Genomic DNA, 19414 nt, shown 5'->3' on the forward strand with positions numbered 1-19414 from the left:
CTTTTTCAGATTCTACCATCACCAACAATAAATCCTTTGTACTTTCATCAAGGTACAGAATCATCTGTACATGAAATCTTCATCATCTTACATGTAAATTATTACAAAAAACTTACTTAAAATTAAATTTTCTTCCAAGCAAGCATTGTCTTCAAATGGAAGAAAAAAAAACCCAAACAACTTATGAATCTGTGCAAAACTCCCTTCAAAACAGTAAAACTGTCTTAAAACTGGACATCAATTGAATGCAAATATTTATTAGAAGACTGATGAAATGATAGGCTTCCCCATAAATAGGAAGAACTCCTTACTTGGCCAATGTAGGAACTAAAATTCCAAAGGATACACTACAACAGAGAAACAGTGTATAGAAATCATTAGCAAAACCCATCAATTTGACCTTAGGAGGCAGTAAATAGAGCCTGCACTAGCACTAAAATAAGTATACTGTCTTACATAAGGGTCAAAATCTGTACACTTCAGTCACTCTTGTCAGTAGGTAGAAGCTGCTGGACAAACAGCAGATGTGGTTGATCCAATGTCTAAACAAGAATATGATTAAAGAAATAATCAAATTATCTTTCATTGCAGTTTTGCCAGAAGGACATCACATTTACAAAGAAGAAAACCAAAATCTCAGCAACAGTCTTCCCTTTTTCTACAATAAGGGCATAACAATCACTACAAAATAGATCAAAGTGTCAATAAGTAGATAAAATAATACCCTGAGCAATGAAACCTACGTTCACCCTTATCTACAGATGGATTTGCCATACTTGCTTACAACCAACCCATAACTCGGAGAGATTTCCCTTCCTCACTCCATGAACAAGCTAATCAATTCAACTTTTTCCAGACACATCAGGTTAGAACAGATGACTAGATGGTCCTTCCTGCCCTTATACGCTCTGATTCCTTATTCTGTATGTTCTTGTTGTACATCTAAATACCCAATTCTTTTTCAAATTTTGCTGTGGGCTTCAGGTACAGATATGCTAGAGGTACTCAGGAATTCACCCTCTCTGCATCACTAGCCCTTGCAGCCTGCACTCCTGCATCACAGGACCCAGTTCAGACTGGGACTGCATCTTTATTTCTTTTTCATATCCAAAGGTGTCTTTGGAGAAATTTTGCAAGCTACTTGAGCTACTTACCTCCTCCCTGTGAGGCTGCATTTTAGGTTTGGGGTTTTGGGGTTTGTTTTTTTGTTTTTTTCTTAAATCTTCAAGATCCCAGAAATTAAGCTAATGATCTCAAACAAATATGAATGTGATGTTTGTATTAATAAGTTTACCTGTGTAGCAGTTAGCTAACCATATATATCACACCCATCATTCCGAAAGCCAATCAATCATGGATATTAAATGGATTATTAAAAAAAAAAAAAAAGAAGCCACAGAGATATCATCTCAGTTATTTAAACCAATGATGGTGGCCTACACCTCAAATATCAGCCTTAGAATTTAGTATCAAAGGGTTATAAAAGAACACCAATTCTGTTTGCAAAACATATTTTAATGGTGCTGATTGTATATAATATTATGAACCACTGTAAATGTCACCTGAAAGGATACAAAATTCAATTTTTTGCACCATCTGGAATGTACTCCTGATTAAGTTGTTCAGCAATGTGATCGTATCACCTAAACAAACTAATTAACATCAGAATGACACATTCTGCAGTTTCGGTGGCATTTATCTGTGTCCCATTTGTTCCACATAATTTTTTTTCAGAATGACCTTATGCTCAAGTTGTGCCACCAAGCTAGCTGCATGTTAATTCTCCTTCCAAGAGTAAGCATATATTTCATTAAAACTTACATGATGCTACAGCTTTACACAGCAGTGAAACAGACTGAATAACAAATTACTTTGGTTACGTGAAATCTGGAACATCAAAAGACAACCACGAAGTCTCTTCAGCTAAAATAGAAGTCTTTGAGGCTAGTTCATTGTTGAAAATTTTGAATTGGAGGAATGTGCACCGATTTCAATATTACAGTACTAACAGATTAAAACTTTTCTGCTCTTTAATTTGCGCCCCCCCTTTTTTTTTTTTTAGGAGAGCATGTATTAAGTCATCTTCTTAAGCACTCTGCAGGCAGCATTCCTTTAGTTTTATTTTCAAATGGCAAGCACGAATGTGTAGTTATTCCCTTTTTTGGCTGAGAAATGTAAATTGCAAATAAAAAGATAATGCATTTTTCCATAGCTTCACCATTATGAATTCACAGTTTGTGGCTAATCGTTTTCTAACTTTTCACAGAAACAGTCATTGTATTCTAAACAGAAACTACCACACACACTTTCTGGTCCTGCACATACTGATGTCAGCCTAACACAACACCAAAAACCACTGTTTGCAAATACCACTGAAAGGCACAGCACCGACACACTGAATCTATGATTAACGGTACCTAATACCAGCCAAGGCCAGAGCTATTATTTTGAAGCGCTGAAATGTTGTTTCTGTTCAATATTACACTGCATAACTTCACAGTAAATTGGTTTCCAAGTTTATTGCCAAAGTAATTAAAAATTCAAAAGGTTGCTGTTTGAACAGAACATTATGGAAAAGTATTAAATACAATTGAACCTGGAGATTATTTCTCTTTATGGTGAGAGAGCAGCAGGATGGGAGGAGCAACTTGCATAAGGGAGGTCATATTAGAAGTTCATATTTTAGCAAACACATTTCAGTGGAACCTCTATTGTAGGAAAGGGTACAAGAACAACAAAAAGGAGGCAACTGGTTCTAAAAACTTGGTGTTTTTTTTAAAAAAACAAACCAAAACAAAACCAAAAACCAAACCTGTTACTTCTGAGAGCTGGTTCAAAGAAAGAGTGAAGACCAAGGGAATTAAATGGATTATATGATGCAAGCATTAAAACTTATATTGGGTCTGTTTTTCTTTGCCTTTATATTAGTTTAATTCTATTTACTTAAATAGTGTTTAATTAGCATTCCTCCTTTTTCCATATCAGAGAAGATTCTGGAACATTACTTTTAAAGCAACAGTTCTTTAAACCCTTTTGGAATAATAAAGTTGGGGAAGGAGGAGGCAGCAAGAGGGTCCAAACCTCAAAGAAACGAAAACAATCTTTTCATCAGGTTTAATTTCTGCAAGTTGAATTTTATTAGTGCACACACTAGGAAGAGGTTATATTTAACTACTGCTATAAAACTAGTCATTTGTAATGTCTAGAAATTGTAGAATGCCTACAGCTACATCCACTGCTTTAGCGTGATCCGTTATTGTGCATATCACAGCTAGTAGCAGCTGATGGCATCAGCTGAAGCAAATGGACATATAGTAGTGGGGAGAATAAGAAGGTAATGGGTATGTAGTCTCCCAAGGCCCAAGAGAGATGCTGACCAAAAGCAACTGATATGAATCAGAGATGTGTGGGAAGAAATTCTCAGCTGAGTTTGACATGAATGTATGCACCATGTCCAGCAGCGAAGAAATATACTATTATCACTCTCACATTGTCCTCAGTGAAGGATGTGTTGCTGTGAAAGGCAATGATTTGTGTTCAATTAAAAATCCATCAACAGAACAGAAAGCACATGAGTCTTATCTGTAACAGATGTCTAATCTCTATCAGGAGCGAACAGCAATGACAGCATCATGTCCCACTTGGTGTCACACAGCTGAACACCAAAACCCCACCTGTGCCTGCTCCAGAACTGTTGTCAGCCACCTTGGAGCCTCCACTGGGGTCCCCCATTTTCTGTGTCCCTACACACTCGCTGGGAAGAGAAGCCAGAGACACCCCAAGTTCCCCAGCTGGAATGCCACTTCTGCCTAAGTTAATGAGTCCCTGAATTGATTAAAGATGAGGTTTTGAGTCTTCAACTTGTACTCACTTTTTCATTTTTTAACACTCTTACCCTAAACTATCCATGGACACTAACTTGGGTTTTTATCTTGACAGAGGCTTATTTCTATAGATTAAAAATAGTGGGGCAGAGGAGTGTCCTGGTTTCAGCTAGGACAGAGTTAATTGTCTTCCTAGTAGCTGGTATAGTGCAGTGTTTTGGATTTAGTAGGAAATTAATGTTGATGATAACACACTGATGTTTTTAGTTGTTGCTAAGTAGTGTTTATACTAAGTCAAGGATTTTTCAGCTTCTCATGCCCAGCCAGCAAGAAGGCTGGAGGGGCACAAGAAGCTGGGAGGGGACACCACCAGCACAGCTGACCCAAACTGGCCAAAGAGCTATTCCATACCATATGACATCATGACCAGTATATGAACTGGGGGAGCTGGCTGGGAGGGGCGGATCGCGGCTCGGGAACTAACTGGGCATCGGTCAACGAGTGGTGAGCAATTGCATTGTGCACCACTTGCTCTGTATAGTTTAATGCTTTTAGTATTACTATTGTCATATTATTATTATCATTATCATTGTTTTTCATTCCTTTCTGTCCTATTAAACTGTCTTTATCTCAACTCACGAGTTTTTTTTCCTGATTCTCTCCCCCATCCCACTGGGTGGGGGGGAGTGAGTGAGCAGCTGCGTGGTGTTTAGTTGCCGGCTGGGGTTACACCACGACAGTCCTTTTTGGCACCCAATGTGGGGCCCGACAGGTTGAGATAACAACAAATCTGACTGGAATGTGTTAGAACAAATTTGTTATAAACATACATTATATTAGTTCAATAGTTGCTGGTCACAATGTTAATGTATTTGCTCTCAAAGTTGGTGCGCTTGTTCTTAAAGGTGCGTTATGTAATACCTTACTTGCAGTATATGCTCCCTGTTGTGCTGTTTATCACCCGTGGGAACTGGGCCAGAGTCATCATGTTGTTCTACTTTGTAACACTGGCTTATGATACGATAGAATTGCTGGTCATGAAACTAATCTGGTATTTGTACTCAGCATTGCCGTCACCTCTGTACTTTGGGAGCCGTCTATCAGAAACTATTAATAATTACACCTTGTACCTTTTCTCATCGGAGAGCCAAGCCACGGAGGAGACACATTTCTTCAGCTTCCCCTTCTCCTCCAGGCAAATTACAGTAGCTCTTGAGAATTTTGAATATCCTTGGGATGTTCAAACCAGCATGTTCCTATTGTTATGTCTCCTGAATGTGTTCCAGGTCTTGTTTAAGGTTAAACAACTATTTAAGAATACCTTTCGGAAATCTGCCCCAAGGCTTCATAGCCATGGGTGGCCTGGCATGTGGGAGAATATGGGCAGGTATCTAGAGAACTTCTCACCTCCAACGGTTTGGAACTTCACTCCCGAACAACTACAGGACCCTGATAAAAAGTGATAGACTATCTGAAAGGAAAATGCTGTGGCTATTCCGAAGAGGCACAACTTATCGCACTGTGCTGGGCCCTGGCTAGTATCTACCAAACACTGCTCGATACTGTGCAGCACCCTCAGGGGGAAGGGAGGGAAAACAGACCGACAGATACTGCGGCTACTCCAACCCCTGCAACAGACACAGTGGCTACTGCAACCCCAGCGACAGGCAAAGCGGCTACTCCAACCCCCACAACAGGTACTGCGGCTACTCCAACCTCCGCAACAGGCACTGCGGCTGAACCAGAGAACCAATCTGTGCCAGTATCAGTCGCCCCTATACAGAAGAAGAAATATACAAAAAAATCAGTTCGCTTAGCGAAGGACGAAGATGAACCAGGGTCATCACGAGAACAGGAGGAAGAGGCAGAACCAGAAGTAATCACCCGATCTCTACCCCTGAGTGAGCTGCGGGATATGTGAAAAGATTTCAGCCGTCGTCCAGGTGAGCACATTATCACCTGGCTGCTCCGATGCTGGGACAATGGGGCTAGTAGCCTGGAATTAGAGGGTAGGGGAGCCAAGCAGCTGGGATCAGTTGCTAGGGAAGGTGGCATTGATGAGGCGATTGGAAAAGGGACACAAGCCCTCAGCCTCTGGAGGTGACTCCTGTCAAATGTGAAGGAAAGGTATCCCTTCAAGGAAGATGTTATATGTCAACCAGGCAAGTGGACCACCATGGAAAGAGGTATTCAGTACCTGAGGGAATTAGCCGTGCTAGAGATGATTTATTATAACCCGGACGGTGCACAATTACCCAGAGATCCAGACGAAGTTCAATGCACACAACCCATGTGGCGAAAGTTTGTACGGAGCGCACCATCATCGTATGCCAACCCATTGGCAGCACTAACTTGGAAAGACGAAGAGGCACCAACAGTGGATGAAATGGCTCACCACCTCCGGCAATATGAAGAAAATCTCTCTTCATCCCTACGAGCCTGTGTCTCGGCTGTGGAAAAACTGTCTGAAAAGTCCGAAGAACTGATCGAACTGATCAAAAACTCCTACTAACAAACTGAGCTAACCACTGGGCAAACCAGAGGACTGTTGTGGTTTAACCCCAGCCAGCAACTAAGCACCACGCAGCTGCTCACTCAATCCCCCCCACCCCTGGGATGGGGGAGAGAATCAGGAAAAAAAACTCGTGAGTTGAGATAAAGACAGTTTAATAGGACAGAAAGGAATGAAAAACAATGATAATGATAATAATAATATGACAATAGTAATACTAAAAGAATTAAACTATACAAAGCAAGTGGTGCACAATGCAATTGCTCACCGCTCATTGACCGATGCCCAGTTAGTTCCCGAGCAGCAATCCGCCTCTCCCAGCCAACTCCCCCAGTTTATATACTAGGCATGATGTCATATGGTATGGAATAGCTCTTTGGCCAGTTTGGGTCAGCTGTGCTGGCGGTGTCCCCTCCCAGCTTCTTGTGCCCTCCAGCCTTCTTGCTGGCTGGGCATGAGAAGCTGAAAAATCCTTGACTTAGTATAAACACTACTTAGCAACAACTAAAAACATCAGTGTGTTATCATCAACATTATTTTCCTACTAAACCCAAAACACTGCACTATACCAGCTACTAGGAAGACAATTAACTCTGTCCTAGCTGAAACCGGGACAAAGAGTTACCTAGATCACGCCACACTGATATTCCTTTACTTCATTCTTTAAAATATCCGGCGATGCTGCTTTGTAACAGCTTTAGATCCTATTCAGTGCCCTTATTATTAAAAAGCTTCTCCTGACCTCCAACCAAATCTTCTTTGCCACATGCTCAGCAAATTATTTCTTGCCCTTCTTCCCAGTGGATATGAAAAAAACTGATCACTTTTCTCCACATAAAAGTCTTTTACATGTGAGTAGATGTACGACGACCTACCTTCAGTCTTCTGCTTAGACTAAGGAAGTCCTTTATCCTCCACCTGATTTTCCATATAGGTTTTATGGATGCTGCCAACTTTGTCCATAAGCTTTTTGGAGGAGTGGGCTATCCCATAGAGCTAATTATGATGATAATTACACCAAAATAATTGTCTCTGTTTTCTCACTTACATCAGCACAAGTTAGAATGAGAATCACTTTTTCTTTCATATTGTTAGCCTAAATTCAAGCAACGCTTATGCTTTCATTTCACATTAAAAAAAAAAAAGAAAAGACAACACAAGCCCTAGCATATACCTGTACGTCTCTATTAATTACGAAATAACATTGGCTTTGAGTTTAACTTACTCCATTTGAGATGATTAGATATAATTGCACAACAATTAAGGATTGACTGACATGCACCAGATGGAATAAATTGGATTCCAGAAGTAGCCCGGATGAAGTCCACATAATTAGTCCCCACTGTGATATACAATATTTTGTTTAGAAAAGAGTACTAGGTTTCCGTTCCCACAGCATTTTACTAAGTAATTTATTAGTCCATTTTGTCCTTGGATGGAATAAATCATTAATTTTAACAGTTATAATTCTATCCTCCGACTACAGATCCATATAAGAATTTAGCCCATAGTTCTGTCTCCAGCTTAATAAAGTTGGCTGGGAGCCCTACGGACTTTGAACTTCCATTGATAAAAGTACATATTACTAGAAAAAAAATAGGTGAAAAAAGATTGTTTTATTAATTAACATATGCAAAATTTCCTTTTGCTTCAGGGGAAAGGTTAATGAAGCTAGTGTCACAGGCACATTAGAGAGTTGACATTCACCTCCATTCAATACCTAAAACTAAGGACCAGATAATAAACATAAGCTGTTTTAGAACTAGTTTCCTACTGAATATACGAGCGTTTGTCATGCAAATCCTTGGCCAAAAGCAAGAAAAGAGTCAGCTGACAGAGCGCTCAACCTTGAGAGCTAAACTTAAAGTAATCCAGACTGAGTCAAAGTTCATGCTCAAGAAGCATGCCACACAAAAACTGTGCAGAACAAGCAGAAACATCATAGAAAAAGAAAAGAGCTCATCAGCATTGCCCAGCTGCTTAGGTAAGGTGTATCAAACAACAGGAAAGGAGTACGCAGTACTGGAATGCTGCTATACATTTACTGAATAAAGGCATTAACACATGCAAACAAATGTCAGTAACTCACAATAAAACAAGCAGTAGAAAAATGGTCTATCAAAAAGTATCAGCTGGAATAGCAAATGATAAATACAAATAAACACAGCTATTTTCATACTGGATCTGAAATACTGGAGGGATATAAACGATAGAAATAGTAACTGTACACACTAAACAAATGAAGTCTCCTTTGTACAGAAGTACATACAGGAATGTATTGCCGGGATGGAGGGCTGGCTTATACAAGTTAGAAGTTCTTTCACCCATATTTAAGAAGTACAAAACTTCAAAATAACAGCTTCTGGTATTGTATCAGGTAAGACACAATCAATGTTTATTTCAAATGCTCTTTAGAGAATTTTTTTTGCCTCTTATTGCTTGAGATTTGTGTTTATGTCTATATGTTTTAAATTGCCACATTTGAGAGTATGGACAATTAGAACACATTTTCATTTCAAGACACAGAATAAGATCCAAACAACTAACGAGCTTATGTATGGACATAGCAATCTGTCATCCTGCTGTGGAGGATTAAAAGGTCATGTTATAATAGCAGCTTTGTTTCTCTCATACAGAGTGGTCAACACTAAAAATTATGGTTTCAATTTAATAAAAGTAGTAAATGAAAAATACAGGCAAATTTCATTTTTCATACAGGCAGTTTTTTCACTGCTAAAATCAGAAATTAAAAGAGGAATAAAAAACCCCTAAGTTAACACAAACAAAAAATATTTATATGGGTATATTTATTTTATTTCTGATCAAATACAATTTCTTTAGCCCTGAAAAAAGCATTAAAATTTTATTTGCATATCTGTAACATAAGTGAAAAAGGAGCTTGACTTATGTGTTGTTTATAAGGTAGTTAAAGAGGAACCTTTACTCATTAGCTTTCTACTTACAAAACTTGGCTGTGGGAGAGCCAGATTTATTTCCCTTTCACACCTGAGAAGACTTGAATCCCTATCATCCTTTTCCCAGGAGATTGCCCTGATTACCATACTGTAGTTATTGGGGGGTACTTCGACAGAAAGCTCTTCTGTGAAGGTTTCCCTCTTTGTATAAAATAATATGATATTACTTTGAGCAGGAACTGAGACCCAAGTGAATTCCTTGATGACAAGCCTATAGCCATATATACAGTCTTTCAGTTCCCTGCTCACTCCTCCCCACCAGCTTCCTCCACTCAAGTCTACCAGTTTGGCCCTCCAGATTATTAAAAACAAACTTTGGTGGGAATTTGGGTATGTATGAAGTTGCCTTTTTTTTTTGCAAGTTAGTTTAAAACATGAAATGTGTTTTCAACTAAAAATATACTTTCCATGTCAGTCTTGTGACGAAACATCATACTTTTCTGAAAGAATGGAAAATGGAAAGGATCAAGTCTCATACATTGTGTTTGACACTGGGAGGGCAGATGGCAGAAGTTTTCATCATTCCTTATCAAGAAAAGTTTAAAGATCTTGGTGTACTAGATCCATAAACTTTAAACTAAATATCAAGCTGAATATTATGCATTATAATTGAAGGAAAAACATTTCCTTCAAACTCTCACAGCAAAGAACAGGCCTAAATTACCTACATCCTTCTTATTCTTATCAAAATTTTCCATTAACAGTAGTGGAACTTCTTGGCAGAATTCAAACAGAGAATATTCAAAGATCTTCCTTTCTGCCGCAAGAATAAGGTCTGAGCAAAAATTCAGTGGTGGAGGGTTCCTATTAGGACATTTGAAAAGTCTGCCCACATTGTATACATACCTCATGTGAAGACATTGAATTAAAATTACCATTTAATATTGCACCGAGTTATATTTTCTGATAGTATTCATAATCAAAGACCTAATAAATTCACAGGACTCCAAGCAACAGCTAACTCCAATTCTGATCGGAGCAAATATAAACATGATAACTCTTAAAAACAAACAAGCCAACAGAAAACAGTCAGCTGCCCGACAGCACCATAATTTTCCCTGATAGTATGTCAACAGAAGTTAAAAATTATGATCAATCTGCATTCATTTCAGAAACAAAACCTTTTTTTAAATGGAAAAATAGAACAATAGCAAGAAAAAAGTGAATATTCCCTGCTGAGATTTCAACGCTGAGAAAATAGCCATCCTTGAAAAGCTTCTGATAGCGTTTGATTTGCCAACCACACTAACGTACCTTGATAACAGCACCTTTCTATCATGCCTGACAACATAGGAGCATATTCACAGAAAGCAATGATGACATTTTTAAGCTAGCATGTTGGGGAAAATGTGGGTCCCAATTAAGTCAGTGTCAAATACCCATCAATTTGTAAATACCCAGGACTTTATGCATACGGTGCAAAAAGACCTCAGTCTCTTGACGACTGCATCATCTCTAGCACAGTTTTCAGAAACAGCATTAAATGAACCCCAAATTCCATGGTTTACGGAACAAAATTCTTGATTCTATCATTACTAACTTGGTCCCAATACTGGTGCCTTTGATGTAATCTATAAAAGAGCAGTTAACTTCCATGAAAATAATTTTGTGTCTATCACCTTGTTGAGAACTACTTTTCAAATGTTGTAATCATAAACCACAAGATAAAAATTCCACCAAAATTCTGAGACCAACCAAAGTACATACTAATAAAAGAGATTTTTCTCAACTGTTGAGTAATATTTGTGTTACTATTTCTCTGCATTGTGATTTGTCATATATGTTAAGTAAGAAGACCTAAAAGTGAAATGCAGTGGTAAAACTGGAAGATACAGGATTTCAATTCATACCTGCTGGTTTATAACCCCCTTACACTAAGGATATGATCAGAATCTTTTGCAATCAATAGAAAGACAACTAAAATTTTCACAAACTCAGGGGTCAGACTAAAAGTTTCACTTCACTTCCTAGGCACTTCGATAAAAACATTAGTTATCTATAAAAATACAACAGTCACTATAAAAACAGTCATCACCCAACTGATTGAAAAAATACAAACTCTATGTATAATGAAAATGAACAATTCCTTTGGGCATTCATAATTTCCATGTGTTGCTCTTCTGTTCCTCTAATAGATTTTTAAGTCAGAACATACCAATATGATCATTTATTTTGATCGTCTATGAAGTGCACTAATTTCCTCATCAAGCTTATGACTTTTGGTGAACTACATCATATTTGGAGAAAAAATAAACTGTTGTAGCTTTTCATTATGTAATTTTATCACCAAAGGAATCTATCACTGAAAGCTTTAATTTTAATGGAATTTTTACTGAGTAAATTAAATTTTATTTCTTATTAAATTGGATTCAACAGTTTTCTGTTTGTTGTCAGCCAAAAGCTAGGACTTTTAATGCCGAACCCAAAAAAGTATGTAGCTCACAAATGTTCCCATCTGAACTGAGTGGAGTTCACAATTCTCTAAAAGCATTCCATGAATTAACAGTGATGTAGTTCATATCACTAAATCTACAACCAATAATGGGGACATTTATTCTATTAATAATACCGGGATCAGCATGCGCTATGGGCATACTGTGCCTGGAATCATTTAAGTGTGAATGTGGTAAACAAAGATCAAGATCATCTATGCCCAACAGGAGGATAAAAACCAGCAGATGTTGTATGGAACTCACTGTAGATACAATGCTAAATATAACCTATGCTAACATAAGCGCTACCTTGTACAAACGCAACATGTATCTCAATACTTCCAGCAGACATTTCTCCTCTAATCAGAGGTTTGAATAAGGAGTCGGTGACCTAGAGCACTGAGTGTCATGTAAAAGAAATTTTTATTCAGATGCAAAAAAAGTCATCCTTTGCCATTTGTTCTTTTTTATAAAGAATTAACATTCTCGCCGTGAGACCAATTTGCTCAACAAGTTATTACATGAACATTCTTAGTAAATTTCTTTAGCTGCTTTCAAAGCAGTCTTGGAAATTCAGATACATTTTTCATACACACTTGAAAATTCAACCAAAATGACATTGTCTGTTTTTCAACAATCAAAAAGGACCTCAGATTTTCCACTGAGTAACCTCCCCCCGCCCCGATAGTACTTCAGAAGGCAACTGTAATTCAGATTCATTGCACTTATGTACTTCAAACCCATGACTATTTACTATCAGAGACAAGTTCAAACACTGGAGTTCTCGGTGGAGGGGAACTCTGAAGATCAAATTGTACGTTCAGACAATCACATTTTTCCTCTGTGGTTCCAGCCTTCTAAAATCTGAGAGTCCTGCTGTTAAAACACCCTCCTATAAGTCTGAAGAAGGATAAGTGACCTACCTTAGAAAGTCCGCCTACTTCCAAATAGAAGCAGATAATGAAAACATTCCAGGTGACCCACAGGGCAGTCCACACCGTGTACTAAACACAAAGCCAGATGAAAGCAAAAAGACAGAAAAATAAAATGTGAAGATGAAAGGACTTTATACTGAGCAGATCAATAATAAAAAACCCGATATCAATAAGCATTGTTCTTCTGGGAACAGCCAAGCACAGAGAGTTCAGAAAAGGAGTTCTCCCTGCAGAAGTCCCCTAAGAACCATAGGAAATTACAAATCCAATATTCGTTGCTGCTCTAAATAAATACCAATAAAACAGATTTATTCTTTACAGTTTTACACTATCCTACTGATACCAATTAAGTCCAAAATGCTGACTTAAACACTGGTTTTGGGGCAACTGTGAGTCATTCGTAAATCAAGATTTAGCTTTGTTAAAGGAGATTCCAGAATAGTACAATAAATTAAATAAGCAAAAATTATTAATATAATATTTAAATATTATGAAGAAAGACACAAGAAAAAAACAACACCAAATAAAACAGAAGATCTATTGATCTGATAATTTGGATTTTTTTTTAAAAAAACAAACAGGTAAAGGGTAAATCTGATCTCTTAAGAGTCTTTCAGTAAAAGGTATTTTAATTACATTAAAAATAGCTTACTACTTCTCCAGCCCTTGCGGCCATGAACCCAATCCTGCAATGCACCCTTAACACCTGAACGTATCCATATCTCTTCTGGGTTCTCCAGTATCCTACCCTAGTGCAAGACTGAACTCATACTCCACCCACAGCATGAACAGGAGATTAATTTTTCTACCTTAAATCATCTTTTGCATTTTAATTGTCAGCATAATTGACTGGCACTATTTCCTTACAGATGCACTGTTTACCTACATACGACCGTAAACTATGCCCAATTAACTCTCCAAGCAGCACACCTCAGAAGCATTTCTGTCTGACGGGCTAAGTGCACTCAGCCACGCTGGAGCTACACCCACCTGAAAAATGCAAGGAGCAGCAGCACTGCCGCTTTACATTTATGCGCTTATAACCTTCACAGTGGAGAACTGCTGCTAAGTGCCTTTGCAAGTCTAATTAGCTGTGACCAGGTGAGCCTAATACGCTATTGTTTTCCTTCAATATACTCAGTAAAGCTCAACACCCTTATCTACAATATGCTGGATCCCATTTCCATTGCACAGGTGCCGTCAGCTTGGCTTTCTTGGGCAGTTTTGGGTTATGTTCCCCTCTTCCTTCCTCTCCCTGTGATGTATAATGTTCAGGTGAAGAAGGCTGAATGTTTCCCCACTTTGATTACCCCCACATGCATACAGTCTCTGTACATCAAACAGGTTAACTGCTTTAATTTAATTTCTTATGAGGTACGTAGGCAGTTTGGAGATGGCTATGGCATGAGAAGTAGGTCATTAATAAACAAAATGAGAGTAACACTCCTGGGCTGTTTCCTCTGGCTTACAGAGAAGGGCAGTGTGGCAACTGAAGGCTGGGCTATTAGAAAATAGACAAAGCTGCTGTGGTCTGTGCAGTATAAGGTCTGTACTACTAATAAGATTAACTGAAAAGAGGGTATCACATTTTACCACATTTGCTGACTCTGTAGTAACTCATCATAAGCTCCCGATTTTCCAACGTATGTCCCCAGAACATTAGGTGCAGAGTGTTCAAAATTAATGAACACTTAATACAAGCCCAGCTGCTCATAAAAAACAGATTTCAGAATATTCAGGAGAATTCCCCTTTTTAAGAAAGGATTTTTATCTGTCTGTCCTGGTTTCGGCTGGGACAGAGTTAACTCTCTTCTTAGTAGCTGGTACAGTGCTGGGTTTTGGATTTAGTGTGAGAATAATGTTGATAACACACTGATGTTTTAGCTGTTGCTAAGTAGCGCTTATCCTAAGCCAAGGACTTTTCAGTTTCCCATGCTCTGCCAGCAAGCAGGTGTGCAAGAAGCTGGGAGGGAGCACAGCCGGGGCAGCTGACCTGAACTAGCCAAAGGGGTATTCCATACCATGGAATGTCATGCCCAGTACATAAACAGGGGGGAATTGGCTGGGAGGGGTGGATTGCGGCTCGGGAACTAACTGGGCATCGGTCAGCAAGTGGTGAGCAATTGCATTGTGCATCACTGGTTCCCCCCCCCTTCCTTTTTTTGTTATATTCCTTTTCATTACTATTATTATTATTATTGTATTTCATTATTACTATTGTTAGTATTATATTTTACTTTAGTTATTAAACTGTTCCTATCTCAACCCATGAGTTTTACTTTTTTTTTTTCCCTTTCCTCCTCCTCACCCCACTGGGAGGAGGGAGGGGGAAGCGGCTGCGTGATGCTTAGTTGCTGACTGGGATTAAACCATGACACTGTCCATGAATGAAATCTGTCATCACCACAACAGGAAACCTACTTGATCTGCCAGGCCAAGCCAAATCTGTTAATGGCCTCATTCTGTCCCATGGGCAGCAATGACAACTCTGAACCACGCAGGCAAAAACTGTCTGAATGTGCTTTCCCAGGTCAAGCTACGCTGTTTTACACAGTCAGGACCTGTTCGGTTCCTTATCCCCTGTGAGGATTACTGAAAGATAAGTGCAGGTGCAAAGCAGGTGTGCACCTTGAAACCCAGCTGTTGTGTATGGAGAGCATCTTCCTATACTCTCACTGAACTGCAGGAATATAAATTTAAGCTCCATTTGCTTTAAGAACATAATAATTACATATTCAGTAATTAGTGCTATATAATTTTTAAAAGTAAAAGAAAGTTATTGTCCACATTTGAAAATACATGTTTTTGGATATGCAAGTAGCAGATTTTTTCCTTGTATAGTGTCATAGGTACTTAACGAAGACTACATTAAAAGAAAAGTTTTGAGACAGCAAAAGCAAGAAAGCAAAATTAGGAAATGTCAGGATTCTGGTTATATTTGCCATCTTAATTTTTCTGTTTTGTGGATGTGCAATACAATGCAAACATTAATTAAATCATCATAGGTATATTTTTATTTTAAAAGACCCTACCTTACTCAATACATTTTATGAACAGCTAACTCAATACTTCATTTCTCTTTGTCACTCAGACCCTGCTCTGAGGACAGAATATTAATTTCCTCATGAGGTTTTCTACGATGCTCACCGCTGTAATGTGAGAGAGCTGCACAAACATTAACTAATTTATTTTATGTTATAAAGAAATGATACAGCTCTCAGAATGCAAATGATGTTCTGATACATGCAGAGATTACGTTCAGAAGTATTCATACATTATAGGCATCCAACTCAAGATGCTTATGACTTCACTTTTCAGAACACTTGGGGTTATACAGCACTTTAAGCTCAGTGTTCAGCTCCCGTGGCTGAGCATTCAGCACTTGCGCAAATCAGACCAGAAGGTCTCAAGACAAGAACCCAGAATGCAAGGGGAAAACAAAGCACTTGAGAAGTTTGGTTTAAGTGACTCGCTTTGTGTCAAAAAAGGTTTTGGTAGTTGAGGGCAGAGATAAAACTCACTACCCAGAGCAGCCTTCACAACAAAAGCAATCCTTTTATTCTTGCTGTCACATGCCTCATTCTTCCTATGTCTTCTGTTTTCTGCAAATCAAGTTTCTATTCTATAGCTACTATCACCAGAAAACCCAAATGTCTGTCCTTTCTATTGCAACTGAGGTGCTCCTAGAAAAAAATTGGTATGCATCCACACAGTTCAAAACTGCAAATATATAAAAGGATGACATTAAGATTGCACAGGAGGGCTTTAATAACAGCTTTTTTAAATTTTTGAGTGTTTCTTCCTGAAAAATTTGTAATACTTTCTGAACATTATGTGTGTAAATTTATACATATATGCCTTCAAGGTTTTTAGAAAAAAAAAAGTAACAATACTTCATTATGTGGCATCACACTAACACCTGCTTGGGTTGGTATGTGAGGCTTAACTTTTAGATCCATTACGAAGACCTCTCCTTTGAGCTAGCAGAGAAACTGCCCGCCGCCCTGGGTTGTCGTCCTTTGCGTGAAGGGACAACAGGCAGGGGAAGGTGTCATGCATGCTGGCAGACATTTGCTGTCAACAGAGGAATGGTTAGGGTCTGAAGCATCAGGTTCACACTGAACCTCAGGGTTAATTTCCCTCCCAAGGAGCCTCACTTATCCTGTTTCAAGACCTGACCTGCCATTCAACCTCCCACACACCCTGAACAGTACCCTGACCATCCTGCTGTGCCTGCTCACTCTTATCCCCCCCCACCCAGCGATTCCTGCCCCAGTTCTTTGGCCACCCACATTCAGTCCCCCTGGCTCAGCTGGTCTCATGCTCAGCATCACAACCCTCACCATACCTGGCATGAAGAAGGAATTTTCCACACAGGTGGAATCAATAAGAAGAGTTGAGTTTTATATTTTATAGCCCATATGACGCACTACTTAAAAATCATCTGGACATGTTCGCTTAATGGATTCCTTCTGCTGGAAGGACCTAGGACACTGGTGATAATCTTTGCAGATTTCTCCCTATGTATACTTTCTTGCTTTTGGTCTTTTGCATTAAGGATTGTATACTATGCGGTGTGAGGAAGCATTTGGAATCTTATAAGTTATGTGGAGACAGTACTCCCCAAATCTTACAGGTTAAATGTCTTAAATTATTGTTCAACCCAGTAGGTTCCTTTCAGATTGCCTTTCTTAATGCCAGCCTCTCTAGAATAGTGATATTTCTATACCTCTTTTGACTCTACAGGTCATATTGAAGCTGATGCAAAGATACGTTTCATATACCAGTGAAATACAACCATTTCTAGAGTTAATATTAGATGGACACAATGTCACAAAAGGAAAGGGTTAAGGAAAAATGCAAAGGATGGCTTCTTAAACTGAAAGGTAAGAGAGAAAAGGGAAATTTCTAAGTTTGAATATTACAAGGATTGTGGGATAAGTTTAGCTTTAATGAATAAACTATCTCAAGTGTATATTAATCAGCGCAGCACCTCCTCTGACAGTGTCTTGGCATTAGGGGAAATGAATGTTGGCTCAGGGATACTGCAAGGGAAAGGCAGCAACTACTGAGTCATCAGATCATCCCCCTGTAATACCTGGCTGGGCCTCAGAGGCATCAGTACTTACAGAGCCCTACTAAGTCATATTTGTGAAAGATGGCAAGGGAAGTGGCATAAATCAACATGATGGAACAGTAACAACTCAGGACTTACCAGGAAGGATACTCAAGGAGTAATTTTGGATGCCTAAATATTTCACATGTGCTTTGAGTGTCTGTACAACATTTGCTTGAATACTGTGTAAAGTATCCTGTATAGCCTTTCTTCTGCTTTTGTTTTTTTTAAGAAACTACCTCCTGGCTTTTCAGGTGTACACATTGCCTATATATCATATTATTTAATGGAATAAATTAAGGCAAGTAAAGCAGAGATTTCCACCTTGTATTCCCCCTATTTAAGTGTATTATTTTCATCTCTCACTGTTCATTAATACATTAACTTTCAGCTTTGGGCCAGGTTTGTGCAATTTTAGCTACATGACTCATCATTCAGAAGGCGTTTGAAGTCCCATATCAGAAGTAGGAGAGGGGAAAAACCCCCGACTTTAACAAGTATCCTGTCATCACCTTTAATCAATTTTAACAGCCTGAAAATCTTGCTGGTGATAGCAAGTTCTATTAAGAAAGGAAAAGCATGCACAGGAAAATGGATCACAGCAGAGCTCTGGAGCTGCGTGATGGGTGTGTTACAGTGTAGTTAGAACTGAAATTTAGCTGTTTTTCTTCTTTGCAAATGTTTGGGTAAGTTTCAAATGCGCTAATATGGGAAAATTAGGAATCAGCTCTGCACTTTTATGTCCCCTGGGAACTTTGCACTGATTTAATTCAGCCACAAAATATTCAAGTACTGAAAATAGCACATCTGCTTAGTGACAGGACAAATTGTTCACAAAAATTGATCTAAATTACTAATTAATACAAAAACTATTAGAAATAATTCTTGGATTTAAACTAATTAGGACACTTGGAATTAATGCTGTTGCTTTCTCTGTCTCTCTCTCTGTGTTTCCTAGGCTCTGAGGACTCAGAATTTTACCTATGAGCAAGTGAAATTCCAGATTTATTTCAGAATCACCATCCTTATAGTCCTGTATCTGAGGGACCATAGACAGGGAACATGAGCCACTACCTTTATCTACGTGGAATGACAATTGTATTCAACGGAGATGCTTCATGACTCAGCCATTGCGTGGCAGCTCTTAGACGGTGGGGCATTTTTTTGGTAGAAAGCTCTCAGACCAAATTTTATATCACTCAAACTATGAAGCAAAACTCATTTCTTTATTCAGACTTTTAATCTACAATGGCTATGCTTATGCTGCTGTCAAAGAAATGACTGTAGCTTATGTAGTCATTAAATGCTAGTGATAAACTAGCTAGCCTAGGTTCAATGACAGTGGAAGAGTTAGAAACATCCAACTGCTTTTGTGTTTATCCAGCTCTATTGCAGCTGCACTAGCAAAGCTGATCTCCAGGGAAGTCTTAAGGAAAAGACAATGGATACTAAGCATACTTTTCTTGAAGTATTTGGTTACTTTCCCAGTTAAACTGGATTTAGCTGAATCTAAACCAGAAGCTTCAGCAATCAGAGTACACAAAAGCATGACTCAACATATTTCTTTTGCCAAAGCCACAATACCAAATTCTTGCTCTAATGTGAGACACCAACCACTAA

At 38.6% G+C, this 19414-nt stretch overlaps 1 protein-coding gene across 1 annotated transcript in view; it reads right to left on the minus strand.

Moving 5' to 3' along the window:
- The window catches only part of NKAIN3 (sodium/potassium transporting ATPase interacting 3), a 386809-nt gene that overhangs the window by 178308 nt on the left and 189087 nt on the right, over positions 1-19414 (minus strand). The window contains exon 3 of the mRNA XM_050892047.1: positions 12667-12747. Within this exon, the coding sequence (XP_050748004.1) occupies positions 12667-12747 (81 nt within the window). The remainder of the gene's footprint in view (positions 1-12666; positions 12748-19414) is intronic.

The sequence above is a fragment of the Gymnogyps californianus genome, chromosome 2 (assembly GCF_018139145.2).
Source record: "Gymnogyps californianus isolate 813 chromosome 2, ASM1813914v2, whole genome shotgun sequence".
Lineage (NCBI taxonomy): Eukaryota > Metazoa > Chordata > Aves > Accipitriformes > Cathartidae > Gymnogyps > Gymnogyps californianus.